Source organism: Haliotis cracherodii, unplaced genomic scaffold (assembly GCF_022045235.1).
Source record: "Haliotis cracherodii isolate W230 unplaced genomic scaffold, xgHalCrac1.p SCAF_5, whole genome shotgun sequence".
NCBI classification, from domain to species: Eukaryota; Metazoa; Mollusca; class Gastropoda; order Lepetellida; family Haliotidae; genus Haliotis; species Haliotis cracherodii.
The window spans coordinates 14,513,405-14,528,860 of NW_027266308.1; the positions used below are offsets into that span (position 1 = coordinate 14,513,405).

A 15,456-nucleotide genomic window follows, 5' to 3' on the forward strand; every position below is an offset into this window, starting at 1 on the left:
TGGCAGCTTGTACTAGTCCGGATTGATGCCGTTTTATAGTGCTAGCCATGCCGCAGTTTAACCTAAATACCCCACTCAGACACAGTATACTGACTCCGAGCCGACAAGTCCTTGTTTTTGCCCCTTAACGCCTAGCGCCAGACAGAGTAACAACAAGTACCATCTTTTAACGTCTTTTGGTATGACGTGGCCGGGGATCGAACCCCGGACCTTCCGCTCTCCGGGCGGACGCTCTACCACTAGACTTGGTGGGGTGGGGGGGTATGGTTTTTACAAAGTGTACCCATGTGAGGAATCGAACCAGGGTCTACGGTAGTCACCAATTCAGCCCAGGACCTGCATCATGATGTCATTGATTCACCTGTAGGATATTATAGCTCCTTTAAAGTGGACAAAGGGAAAAATATGGCCCACATCATCATCATCATCATCATTATCATCATCATCGCCTTTTCAATTTTTTAGCCGCAGTAGCAGTATCGCTATAATTATTGTCATCCCTACCACTCATCAGCAATTTAAAAGTACAATATATTTAAATATATTTTAGTATCCACTCCATCCCCTAACTTCCAACTCCCTGCTCCTCTGGCTAACCAGTAAGATCCTCCTAATATTAATGAACCGTCTCTGTCAGGCTTGTATTGCAATGCTAGGTCTATGTCTAGACAATAGATTATTGCTGTGTGCAAGATGGACCTCTCGGCATTTGAATTGAGGGAACATTGTTTCCCAGATGTAACTGAATTATCAATTTTCCAATTGCAGACCAAAATGTGCCTTGACAGGACAACCGAACTCAATCAAGCTCTTCAAGCTTAAGCAAACCATCTTGAAGATGATCTTAATTAGGGTACTTTATAAGCACATCCATCCTTATGGCAGACCGTAATAACTCAAATTTTTCGTTTCTCAAATATTCTTAATCAACCACTAAAATATGAAATAAGAACGCGACGAAATTTGGTCAGAATTTAAGGACCTCGTATGCTTGTGTTTTCAGTACAATGCATTTTTCGTGGAATCGCGAAAATGTCACCTCCGGGGCTCATATATTTTGACATATCAGTCGAATGTCTTAGTGCCAGTCATTTGGTCACGTGATTAATCTTTACATTCCCGAACAATATTCTACGCCATGAAGTCAATCATTGAATTTTGAGTCAGCGTGGGGGATTAATGGATCCAGTTTTATCTCACCGACTGGGCACGACCTCGGTCTCCTAGACACATAAATATCAGCCATACACAGCTCTATACCGGTCAGCCATACACAGCTCTATACCGGTCAGCCATACACAGCTCTATACCGGTCAGCCATACACAGCTCTATACCGGTCAGCCATACACAGCTCTATACCGGTCAGCCATACACAGCACTATACCGGTCAGCCATACACAGCTCTATACCGGTCAGCCATATACAGCTCTATACCGGTCAGCCATACACAGCTCTATACCGGTCAGCCATACACAGCTCTATACCGGTCAGCCATACACAGCTCTATACCGGTCAGCCATACACAGCTCTATACCGGTCAGCCATACACAGCTCTATACCGGTCAGCCATACACAGCTCTATACCGGTCAGCCATACACAGCTCTATACCGGTCAGCCATACACAGCTCTATACCGGTCAGCCATACACAGCTCTATACCGGTCAGCATTGTTCAGGCTTATGTCCTGGACAATCAATTTAAGACGGCAACAAATTAAGATTGTCTTGGGTACCTGTGTTGTTTTCACGTTCCTGTCCCCGTACGTTCGATTCCCTAAATGGGTATAATGTGTGAAGCCCATTTCTCTTGTTCTCACAATGATGATGGAATATTGCTAAAAGCGTCGTAAAACGTCGCTCACTCATGATAGACGATAGTGCGTTGTTCTTCCATTGTGTAGTTTTTTGATCCACCGAACCTCAACTTCACAAATTAAAATTATGAGTTGTTATTTATTCACTGAAATAAATGTCAATTTCGAGGCCGTTATGATAAATGGAAAACGTGGTAAGGTGACGTAAAATGCTGTTATACGTCGCGTTCAAGATAATGGAACTTGTGTAGCGACGTGTGTGTGCATGCGCCCGTGCGTGCGTGGGTGTGTGCGTGTTTACTGACACTCACGCTGACCAGTCCTTGTTTTATCCCCTTAATGGAATCCGTTAAGGCAGATAATCGAGACTGCTTATGTAGTCTGGTGTTGACATTTTACATTGATAAGAAGGGACATACATGGCCAACATCAGCTTCAGCAGTCAATAGGTATCGGAGGAAGAGTTCTTTATAATAGCATTAGGAACGCGAAAAGCTCTTTCCACTGTCAAACGTCAATGTCGGTGTTACTGTGGGTCACAACGTTATATTCCTTTTACTGGTCCCTAATAAGAGAGAGTCTCCTCTTTGAAGGGCTGTGGGTCCCTTGCCCTTGCCTCGAAGGTCAAAGCAAGGGTTGTTTTGGCTACGACAAACGACAGTCATAACATTTATATGTTTTCGGTAGCTATAATTGCATTTATTCGATATACCATAGTCATAGAAGTTGCAGAATATATGATAATCGAATACACGATAGTCGTAGCGGTCTTCAATCTTGCTTGCAGTTAACAGCTATACTAACAATTTGTATATAAGATGGTTAACTAACCTTATTGATCGACATTGTAACTATTTATGTGAATTGACATAATCCATTATTCACCCTGATCAGGTTATGGTTTCGATTGAAATAAAATTAATATTATACACCAATACGATCTTTTTGAGCGAATCCTACCAAGAGACAAAATATGCATCAAAAGTTCTCAATTGTCGAGTTAGTTGATCGTGAACACTCACATTGTCTATCGTCGTATTATCGTATCGTGACTTTGAGGTAGTATTACCAGTCATTCACATATGAGGGCTAACCGGGATTCAAACCCACAAACAACAGAATCGCGGGGCCTTAGGCAACTGGGCCACACGTGCCCCCCATTCATATATGAGCTACTGCTGTAATCAAGAGTGAGTGAGTTAGGTTTAACACCGCTTTGTCAGTATAACAGTTACATCACGGAGAGTCAGCTAAAGTCTGAAGCGAAGCAGGTCCTAGACGTTTACCACTTTGGTGAAATCCAGGTGCTGACAAACCTAGATTTATATTTAGGGCGAATCTGGGATTCGAACAACGATCATGTTTCTTCCATCAAATTGCGGCGTCTTACATTACTTGGCCACCTGTGTCCCCACAGTAGTCAAGAGACGATTAACCTGGATAATACTGATTCAGTGTATTCTTCTTTAAAACACCATGTACACCATACAATCTCTTCGAGTCAGTATTTACAAAGACTTCAACTCCTATCAGATGATATAATAAATTCACCGACAGACAAAATCCTCACACAATTAGATGTTCCTGTACATTATATTCTATGTAAAAACTACCCTGTAGACTCTGCGATTAACCAAGATTGAATACTGAAGATGCGTTTTTGTGATAAAGCAAAAAATAAAACGGAAAAAAATATATGATTAGTTTTAAAGCAGTCGCTTCCTGCTGCAACCCACTAGGATTGTGTAGGCGGAAAACTACGAGACAGCAGAAAAGGTTTCCATATGAATTGCGTCATCATCAGTCTGACCAGACATAAGAAACCATTAATCCGTGATTGAACACTGGGAGACGATATGGCTATGGTCGTACACAGTACAGAGTATGTCGGTAATAATTGTCACTAGTGTTAACTATTTCCGGGTTTTTGTTGGCTTTCACAGAAATTTGTAACTTTATCATTTCAAAAATTATCTTATCGACTTAACGATATAGTGATCGCTTTAAAAAAAATATTGTTTAGCAGAAACATTTTTGAAAAAAACCTAACTGCGTTAACGTCTTTTGATATGACGCAGCCGAGGATAAACCCCCTAAAATCTACTTTTATTTCTACCACATACATCTGTATATATTTTACATTAAAAAAATCTGTAAACCAAGTTATAAATGCAGAGCTGTAGCTCACCTGAACGATGAAGAAATGTTGTTATGGTGTTAGGTAGACAATAACGCAGTACTTGATGTCGTCTAAGGCGCCGCGATTCGCTGTGCAGAATTACGTCCCGTGGGCACGCCAGAAACCTATGATTGTGGGTTCGAATTCCGGTTCGCCCCGATTATGTTTCTAGGTTTGTCAGCACCATACCCATGTTCGTGGGTTACACCGAAGGTGTAAACGTCTGAGGCCTGCATCACTTCAGGCATTCCTCACACATTAAGCTGACACGCCGTGATATAACTGGAATACTGATAAAAGCGGCATTAAACCCAACTGACTCACTCACTCACAGGATGTTGGATGAGTACGATATAATTAAGGACCTTTTGAGGTCTTGTTTCGATACGTTTTGGGCAGGTGGTCAGTGTGAACATATTTTATACAATATGAAATTTATCAGGTTACAGCACAACTACAAAGGCTATCTCCAAAAGGCAAAACAATATTCAGGAGACATTTCTTCAGATGTTCCATATAAAGGCCAGATATCCAATCCCCTATGCATGCCACTCTAAGCAATCTTCGTAAGTGCCGCGTTCACAAAAACACCACTTCTGATCGTTTTGATGAGATTTCATTGTGTCACGCCTAAGTGAAAATGGCAGATGGCGAGCCATAGGAATGCATTTAAGGCGATGTTATCAACGTAACAACCACGTCACAAGCCGTCCCCGAAGTGGCCTCCTACTCGGGATAGCCACTCGCCTGAGATATATGGATTCGAACCACGTATCGTTGACGAAGGTTCCAGACAACAACCATCACAGCTTGTACCATCCCCGGCAACAGAGGCGAGGACACACAGACGACGTCTACGAATGTACGGCACCCGTGCGAGGGGCAAAACATGTCTGGGCGTCTCCAATGATGAGTCGCGTTGCCTTCGTCACCAATTCAGTGACTTTGGTGGTGATGGCGTTATGATCTGTTGTTGAGGTGAGGTGAAGTGAAGTGGGATTATTGCACTTATATAGTGACATGCATGCACGCACGTGTGTGTGTGTGTGTGTGTGTGTGTGTGTGTGTGTGTGTGTGTGTGTGTGTGTGTGTGTGTGTGTGTGTGTGTGTGTGTGTGTGTGTGTGTGTGTGTGTGTGTGTGTGTGTTTGTGTGTGTGTGTGTGTGTGTGGCTGCTCGTACTAGTCCGGACTAATGCCGGTTTTAAAGTGCTAGCCCACTGAGATGCCAGTTTAACATGAATACCCACTCAGACACAGTATTATGATTCCCAGCCGACCAGTCCTTGTCTTGTACAGACAGTTGGTATAGATCATTTATAAAGGACAGCCCCACAGCTGCCATATATCCTATCGGTTAATATGTCTGCAAGTTTGTCATCCGTCAAAGTCCACTTTAAAGGCGTTTCTATAAATAACGTCTCTATCTTAATATTTTCACGCTAAAAACGAATGGCATCTCTGACGAAGGTATAAAAAACAAGTTGAGAGGAAAGGTGACATACTCGAGATATATGCAGCACCATCATTATAAACCATGAAAAGGACCACAAACAGGATTCGCTTAATAAAAAATCTCGTTGAGGATGTCGACATTTTCAAAATAATTTGTCGAAAATGGGGTATCAAACTTTGAGAAATTGTGGTTGTTTATCCTCCATGGGACTGCCAGGATACCTAATAACTGTTCTGTGATAACTGTACATCGGCTCTTTGAACCACTGTGTTTCATGCAAGTTTAATGTATAACTGTATTGTCTTTGACGTTGAAACACGCTGGTGTGTCAGGATGAAATTATGTTACAGGAGATCCGTTTGTGTAGCTCGTTTGAGAGACAGTGCAGGTTCGCGGAAATATAATCATGTGGTGAACACAATGTCATTTATAAAGGTGGCGCGGGGCGCCTGGTGCAATATCACACACGGCGATGATGCGATTTATGTACGGCGATTTTAAGGTAATTATTCAATATTGTGGTAACTCCGCAGCCACAGCCATTCACTCGATACAATTCGTTGATCCAACCAGTTGTATACAATACGTTTTATGCGATAAGTAGTTGGAATGGACGTACTGTATACAGTTTGTATCGGGGTCCAGTAATACAATGTTTCCACAGCAATCTTAAAAAGTTACAAAATCTTTCGTCAAAGAATAGTAAAGTCGTTGTGCTAATGTACTGAACTCCAAGAAGCCCAGTTCAAACCTAATGCTAAAATGACACAATCTCATTAAAATCAGATGTTAGTTCCCGCTATCGCTAAACAAAGATCTGAGGACATCCCATTTCGGGTCACGTCAGAACGACCTTTCATCCGACCAATCAAAGCGTCGCTTACGAGATCGTGAAAGTGACAGTCGGAATGTGTTTTCTAATCATGCAACCTCGAAAACGTTAACACGGGGTATTCCGAACGACAGTTACGACCCGTACGACTGATTCCGTCAAAATTATCGTCTGTCTCTCGCTTCCGTGGGATAAACATTTGAACGTAGGGGGCGTTTGCACAGTATGTGGGAAGCACTGCCATACAATCTCAACCATATATTAGACATTCCGTGATGTTCCTTTGTTCAGTTTTCAAAATCTCAATCAAGAACTGATTGTAAACATATTTTTCAAGCTTAGTGTGAAATAGAAGTCGCCAGGTTGAAACGAGTGCCGTGAAGCTCGAGAAAGCTGCCTTCTAATTGGCTGATGTTGACTTCTTGTTTGTCATTTCAGTAGTCGGTCAAAGTTCGCCAAAGGTCGTTCTGACGTGACCCGTAATAGGATGTCCTCAGATCTTTGTTTAGCGGCAGCGAGAACCTTGATCTGATTTTAATGAGATTGAAAATGACACTGTTTTGTACAGTTATCACAAAATTGGCATATGTTTCGCACATATATCAGACATGTATACATAGGACGGAATTACAAAAAAAACATCAATATGAACAATTCACACTTTTACTTAATTTTGAAAAATACTCGATTTTGATGGGTCAGGCAAAGGTTCAAACCACACAGATTGCAGGTGATCTGAGCTTGGTTCGAGACATGGAAAATCAATTACTCAGCCCCCCATGGTCGAAATCCACGAGAATCGTTGCAAATGGCATCATAACGATTTGAATCAATATATCAATATAAAGCAAAGGTGGCTTACATTACTTGATTTAGGAAATGGTTTATTTTTTAAAAAACCTGCAATTTGTCGGTGTTGGTCCAGATGAAATTAAAGCTTCAAAGACATGACTTCAAGTGACAGACAAGCAAACTGAATTTGGTATTTAGCTCATTAGCTCAATTTCAAATGATCATATCAAACTCCTTTCTTTGAGGTTCGTTTACTGAAAGAAATACACTGGGTTTGGTGCAAAACAAGGACTATTTTGAAACACATTTTGTTCTCCAAATTTGTGATATTTAGGGTTGGCGGGTTCGCAAAACCAGTAAACAAACAAACAAGAAAACACTCCGTGGGGTCACAATTCTGATGTCCGTGGCCATTACAGTAAATTAAGTTGTTATAAATAAATTGTGTCTACTTTGAAACAAGAAAACACATACTCCGTGAAGTTTCTTGGCTGATTCTTCAACATCTTTTTCCTTGACTTGTGTCGTCTGCGCACGTTTTCCCGCCAAAATGTTGAGAAGGACTTTTTGAATCACGCCACTTGTCTCTGACGCAACTGCTTTACTCAGATCCTTCTTGTGCGCTGGTGGTTAAATATAGAACATTTATGGAGAAACGGGGTAAGGTGAACAAGAAACAAACAAACTATTGTCATTCCAGACACACCAGGAGTGGCCCAGTCACCTAAAGCGTCACAATTCTCTGTGAAGAGTTACGTCCATTAGGCGAGCCAGGAAGCAATGATCATGGATTAGAATTCTAGATTCGCCATGATTATATGTGTCTAGGCTTGTCAGCACCATACCTGTGTTCATGGGTTTAAAGTGGTAAACGCCTAAGAACTTTGAGGCTTTCTTCCCACAGTAAACTGGCACGCCGTGATATAATTGAAGTTCTGTTCAAAGCGGCATAAAACACAACTCACTCACTCATCACAAAGACATTCATATACTTGACACTAGTCGGATACGGCAAAACAGTCACGATTCGGATGTTAACATTATGCCTTGTGCACAGCATTAACATTAAACACAACGTTTGAAACTTAAAAAGGGTCAATTGTAACTTAGCCTCCTTCCTGTTATTATTACAGCAATTATATCATTCTTGGAGAGAATATTCAATAGTTGCAATAAAATATAGTTGCAATTATAGTATCATTTGAAAGAGGAATTATATTATTTTGTGAAAGAGCAATAATTTTATCCTTTGAGAAAGCATTTATATTATTTTGTAAAAGCATTATTTTATTCTTTGAAAGAGCAATTTCGCAATTTTGTAAGAAACCCACACAGTACTATTAAGGCTTGGCAGTATTAGTGTTTGCCAAAATCCCACACAGTACTATCACGGCTTGGCAGTAGTACTGTTTGTCAAAAGCCCACACAGTACTATTTCGGCTTGGCAGTACAACAGTTTGTGAAAAGCGCACACAGTACTATTTCGGCTTGGTCGTATTACTATTTGTGAAAAGCGCACACAGTACTATTTCGGCTTTGTGCGACGACGTTTGTATGATGAATGACTTTAAGCATGACCCGATCTGTAGAATCCTCCATGCATCATGCATATCTGTCTCACCTTCTTTATATTTCTTGCACAGACTCTTCAGATCCTGAAAAATAAGATGGATTTATTATCATGTATGTGTAATGTACAAGATCAAGAAATCAAAGCAGATAAACATAGGCTACTTGCAAGTATCTTTAATTGGTTTTATGAGTTAAAACTTTGTCACTAACGTGTTGTGCGGGATTTTATGAACTGTATTGACTGGACAAAGCTTAAAATCATATTATTTAATCTAAACATTCGTTAAACTTTAACGTCTTTTGGTGAGACTTGGTCAAGAGATTGAACCCCCGCCCTTTCGCCTATCCATGCCAACGGTCACGGCGGACAATAGGGATGAGACTAGTACCCAGCGTTAGAAACTAACAGTTTTCGTCCACTAGTCCTTATAATGATAACATATAGCAAAACCCTTTAAAATGGCAAATTTCTACTAGTCCTTATGATACCATTACCTTTGGGCAGTTTGGCAAGGACAATAGGACTAGTGCCAATTTCTAACGCTGCTGAGTACTGCACTTCATTCATGCTCAACTGGCATAGTCATTATCAGCACTGGAATATATAGCGGTGTACGGTATAAAATACCAATTCCATTCCATAGCAAATGTCTCTCAGCGTCAGTGATTCAATTTGGTTAAATGCCGTTTGGAACAATATCCAGTTATAGCACGGTGTGTCAGCTTGGGAGGAAAGCCCGAAGTGATGCGAATCTTAGACGTGTACCACTTTGATGGAACCAAGCAGCATGGGTATGGTGCTGATCCTACCATTCCAGCACGCCAATGGGACGCATCGTGCGGAGAATTACGTCGCCCTAGACAACTGGAGACGGCGGCCTGAACAACTCGAGGAGGCGCCGTCGACAAGTCCCACTCTCACGATGTACTCGTACAAGAAATACTCCTCGATTACGCTCATCAGCAGAACAAGTCGGGGACATGTTTTGCTTCACCCGCAGTACGTATCGACATCTCACTGGCGACTCTCCAAATGCCAAGTGTTTGAATTACCAACTATTGTACTCTTGTCATATATTGTCTGGTCCTTGCTTAATTAGTTGCAGGCCGCCGTCATATAGATAGAATATCGCTGAGTGCTGCGAAATATTGTTCATGGCGGCGTGAAACTAAGCTCACCCACTCACACTAGACACATCGTCGCCACAGCCGTTTCTGTTTACTGTTTCCCTCGTGGGGAATCTTTTCAATAGCTCCCCAGCAACCCCTGTCCATCTGGTGGATGGCTGTTCATGCTATCAACCACTAGTATGCACCACCGACTGCAGCGGAATCAATATTCACGCAGCCGCTTTAAGGTGCTCAAATTTCACAATATGTCAGTTCCTTGTTTATATGACACATGCCCATAGAATAAAGACTAATTAAATCAGTATTGACGACCATATGTCGACACTATCAATATAGATAGATTTATCAATAGAATGATAGAGAGCTAATTCAAAACCCTAAATGAATATTGCCATACTTTAGCATTCACAGAACATGATTACATTGTGCGTTCAATCAAGAAAGCCAATTAATGGAGTTGCTATCGAGAACGACGATGCTGGGGATTACTCATCACCCCCTGGATGCAGACAGAAGAGCGATAACTATGCCACGTCCTCCCCCCTCGGGCCGATGAAAGGGCAAGGAGCTACATCGACAGCCAAAGGGAGAGACCCCCTCGTCCACAACGACAAGTTAAGATGGCGCCTTGGCATTGCAAGGCTTCCATACTTGATTTCCCCTGACAAACATCGTTGATAGAGCTTCCCTCTTTCAAGTCGTGTCAACACCAACCTGCGACACCAATAGTGCTATCAGATATGTGTGTCTCTTTAATGATAGGCTGTTTAAGCGATATTGAATTCTGATCTTATTTTGTGCTCTGAAAGTTGAATCACTACAAGTAGATGCTTTCAAGCAGTGAGCGGAGGACTCGGAAGATGAAAAGATGCATGGGGATTACGTGATGATGCGGATTGGGGATCGATAGATTGCAGAACCGCCTGCTGATGTTGATAAGGCTAGGTAATGATCACTTAACCCTTATTCTTCAAAATAGCTCAGCATTAAATTTTCCCATAGTGTCATTGTATACTTAAATCAGGATATATGTGCTCGCCGACAGCCTCTAAAGTAGTAGCTCCTTATACAATGTTGAATCCTCGTTTAGAATGACTGAACGTTGTCTAACGCTATAGTCAGCAATGTTCAAGTGACGACGGCCTGTAAGTAGTCGAGTCTGAACCAAGGAAAACAGTGAAAGCATCCACCATTCTGGGCACGACGGTACCAACCAGTCAGGTCACAGCGAGTTTTCCACCTGATCCATTTATTTGGGTGAATGAGGGGATGAGTCAATTTGGTTTAACGCCTCTTTGAGGAGTATTCCAGTTATATTACGGCGTGTCAGCTAAATATGGGAGGAAAGCCCGAAGTGATGCAGGTCTCAGACGTTTATCCCTTTAGTGAAACCCACGAGCACGGGAATGGTGCTGACAATCCTGGAAACATAATCGGGGCGAACCGGGATTCGAACCCACAATCATAGTATACTGGCGTGCCTAAGGGACGCAAATCTGAACAGCGACTTGCGGCGCCTAAGACGATTGGGCCACCCCGTGACCCCTATTTTTAATTGGAATCTTCCAACAACGATAGGTTGCATTCTGCTTATGTTTTTCTGTTGGACGCAGTCAGTTACTTTATGTGCCCGGCAGGGGACAGTCGCCTTGAAAGGCTACACGTGGACACTTGGCGCACAAACGGAACAACTATTGGCGCCAGCATGTTGTCTCGGTAGTACTATGCAGTGAACATTCCATGAACAATATCCAGCGGCGTTCTGGCAGTTATAGCGATCCCGGCCTATATCATTACAGATCCATTCACCCGTGAAGATCCAGGTTAGATTTGGTCTACAGCATCTCATGCGTGTCGTAAAAGGCGACTTTGTTTGTCGTAAGATGCGACTACGGGATCGGGTGGTCAGGCTTGCTTACCTGGTTGATGCATGTCATCGTATCCCAATTGCGTAGATCGATGCTCGTGATATCAATCACTTGATTGTCCAGGCTCGATTATTTACAGACAGCCGTCATATAACTGGAATATTGCTTAATGCGGCGTTCAACAACAAACAAACAACAGATTCGTCCCTAAACATGTCATTTTGCCTTACGTTTACGTTCGTATGACGTTCGTTAGGACGCCACCAGACCAGTCCACGCCTTTACAGAAAGTATAGCGTGACACATTACAGGAGGCCATCAGCAATTCCCCCAGTTTCTACGCATTAAAACCAATAGCGCCTGCTAGAACGGTGGTATAAGGGCTCAGTCACACAAGCAGGATTTTTACTGCCGTACTTGATAGGACCATTCGCGATTAAAATTTGTCAAAAGTCTGATCAGGATCCTGTGATTCGTGGCGGAAAATTCACAAACAATCAGATATTGTTCAGGAAGCGTCCAAATTCAGCCATTTCCAGCCGAATCGGCTCGATTCTCCAGTTCTCAATCCGAATCCGATCCGATTTGTATCTTCCGCAGGGTAAAAAACGACCGAATCTGTCCCGACAGCGTCCCGATTCTCCCGAATGCGACCAGACAGAGATCAGACAGTGACCGTGCAGTGAACCGACAAAGACGGTTCGCATTCGGCAAGAACGTATACGATTGCATTCAGACAATGATAGGACATTCCAGATCATGGAGGATAGTACTCCGACTTTTCGTGTCGTAGCCACAATCTGATCTGTGTGAGCCTGGCCTTATAACTGTCGCTGACCATGCACACGATTTCTAATTGGCTGGTCAGTAACTTAAACAATGGTGGCCTGGTACAAGTGAACAGCGATTTGATTGGTTGTCTGGGATCATATCTTAAAGCCTGTTTTCTAATTAATCGCTCCTGGACTAGTGCTAGTGACCTATGGCGCCCTGTGCGAGGCCGATCATTAACTTTTTGCGTCTGCAGGAATCTGTTCCAAAGTCTGCAAATCACAGACCGAGACATATTAAACCCTTTCGCAGAGTTCTACCAGTTTGAAAAATGCCAGTAGCCGAGAGCGTTCATCACGTTGTAGACGACAGAATCTGGTCGCAAATACTGCATGGAAGCAAGGGTAGAGAGCTTACGTGTGCATCTTTAACTTAGTTGTCAAAATCAAGAATTAACTCAATCAAAGTGCAGGGGGGACTGCATGCTCCACGTTTAATATTTCGCATGTGTGGGGAGTTTGGTTCTGGCACCGAAACCGTTTTATCCCTGGCAGTCATTTCTCAAATCTGATCTTTTTTTCGACATTTTTCGTGGTACCTTAAACCTAAATATCTCCCACGTGACGATGGCTAATATAGTGTGGACTTTTTGTATCTCCCCGTGGCTCAGCACGGTGGATCAGAGTGGCCATGGCTAATACAGAATGGACCATTGTGTATGTACCTGTGGTTTAGCATGGTTGATAAGTGTGAGTGTAGGTGGTATTGCACTATTTACCTTTGGCCTAAGGCTGTGGACAAGGGTGACTATTGCTAACATGGCACTATTTACCTGCGGTTTGGCACTGTGGACAAGGGTGGAATACATGAGAAGCCTCTCGTCAGTTCCAACTCCGTCCATGGCTCGATGCATCCCCTCGACGGCGAAATCTGTTGGTTCCATAAGTAGTAAGACCACCGTTTCCTCCATGTCCCCAGTAAGCTCCCCTTTTAAATGCGCCATCAATTCCTGGAAAGCCAAAAATGCGTAAACTTAAAGTTTTACATAAATGCACTTGAATGTTGTTTAAGTGACGTCACCGCACAAGAACAGTGGGAGCTCTTGTTGAGCGTCGTTGACCACACTTCATCTGGCCTGCTCTCCCAAATGCTACAAGAAGCAGAACTGACACACAGCGACATTGCAAAAAAGCATTTCTTTGAGTGGCCCTGTCATACTGTATTAAGAAAATCGAATCGATTGTATCACAAAAGATATAAACAATTGATTGGTTGTGCCTAAAGTGAGCTATTTGAGTGCCAATGTTACAATGACATGCAACACGCTGACCAGAGAAATTATTCTTGTCGCTGAGAACGTCCGTCAAATGAAGAAGGATTTATATAAACACAATTACTAAAAACGCCATGATTCCAAAACGAAATATATCTAATCTGTATACATGTAACATCAAAAGCTGATCATATTACATCGGACTCTATCAACAGGGAATACAAGACAAGTGAACATGAGTCCTTAACCACCATCGCAGCAGCATCTCTTTTCGGAACGCTTGCCATCAGGGCGGTGGACTTACATCTTGGAATGACGCTGATGTGCTGGGTTCATTTGTGAATGTGGACTTAGAAATCAATCTCCGAAAGTAATCAACGCCTGACGTTTCAAGAATCCCTCAGTTAACAAACTCATTCTCACCTAAACACACATTTCCTTATTTAATTCACTCGCTAACTCGTCCCCATGAAGACTCGCAATTTACATGGGCCTTGTCAATACGGACCGGCTGGGCTATTCCTGTGGTAGGAGAATACACATTTGACTGAAAGAATGGTGAAAACTGATTTTTACACTCGTGGGCAGAAGGTAGAAACAGTCGAACAAGAAAAAGCCTGTTACAGCATCAGTCACTGAAGTGAGATGTGTGTGAACAACATGCTTAAGAATTCTTCTCAGTTGGATAGTCTGAGTCGTGAATGCCAGGTCTATTCTGAGTATATTCTACTTGATGTGACCTGCTGCACTGATGCCTTGGGGATTCCTGGTTAGAACAGGCTGTCAGCAACCCACTGGTTTGGGGCACCGTCAAACAGCTGGAATATTGCTGAGTGCGACGTTAACCATCAAACGAACCAACCAACCAACACTGATTCGGCAAAGACACCAATGTTACCGAACCTATTTCGTTCTACCAAAATACTGCCATCATATACTACAATCAAACTTGTAGGTATATGTAACTGGCTTACTACTCATTTACCTACATACAAGCGACAAAAATATTTTCATTATCATAAGGAATATCCAATGTATGATTACGACTATATCATACACATGTTTCTATAAATCACTATCAAGTAGTTATGAAACGAGGTTTTATCGAAAAGGTGAGCATATCCTGCCCCGCCAGTGGCACCCATCACAAACACGTGCAAAGGCAAGCCAATTGTTCACCTGAAAGAACATGGAAACATGGTACAAGTCAAAAGAGGAATTCAGCCGTCACCTTTGTTACTGATGCTTTACCATGTTTAAGCCTTGACATATTGTAACCCTGATCAAACAACTTTTGAGCAAGAGCCGTATGATGCTTTTGGAAATCGTGGTAGTACGATCATGCTAGGCCGCACGTCAAAAATTGTGAAATGTAGACACCAAAGGCTGGAGCTGCTGGAAACATTGTTCGACATAAGGAGAAAACTGACTTTCGGAAACTTGAAGTCATCACTCCAGTCATACAGTTTTGAGGACAGTTTTTGTCCATACGCAATTCCCCTTTTTTGTTATTACTAATCGGTAAGTCAGAGTTAGAGGCAACAGCAATATACAAAGAATTACTCTTGGCTTGGTCATTATACGGAAACAAGGCCTCTGACGTGTCCGGTCAGACCACATGGTTTGGGGACGGGACCGCGGAACCTTGTGTTCGGACAATGACCTCACTTGAGCAATCAGTTGTTTTATCATACCGAAATCCATTCATAAAGTGCTGAATTTGACCTTTTAGCAGTCGTCCCCTTACAACAAGTATAATTCATAGAGATT

General features: G+C 42.4%; 1 protein-coding gene across 1 annotated transcript in view; it reads right to left on the reverse strand.

Annotated features, from left to right (window-relative positions):
• LOC139442857 (uncharacterized) overlaps window positions 1-15,456 on the reverse strand; it is a 134,316-nt gene that overhangs the window by 14,869 nt on the left and 103,991 nt on the right. The window contains exons 29-31 of the mRNA XM_071223760.1: window positions 13,246-13,422; window positions 8,693-8,726; window positions 7,546-7,694 (exon numbers count right to left, since the gene is read on the reverse strand). Coding sequence (XP_071079861.1) covers window positions 7,546-7,694; window positions 8,693-8,726; window positions 13,246-13,422 — 360 coding nt within the window. The remainder of the gene's footprint in view (window positions 1-7,545; window positions 7,695-8,692; window positions 8,727-13,245; window positions 13,423-15,456) is intronic.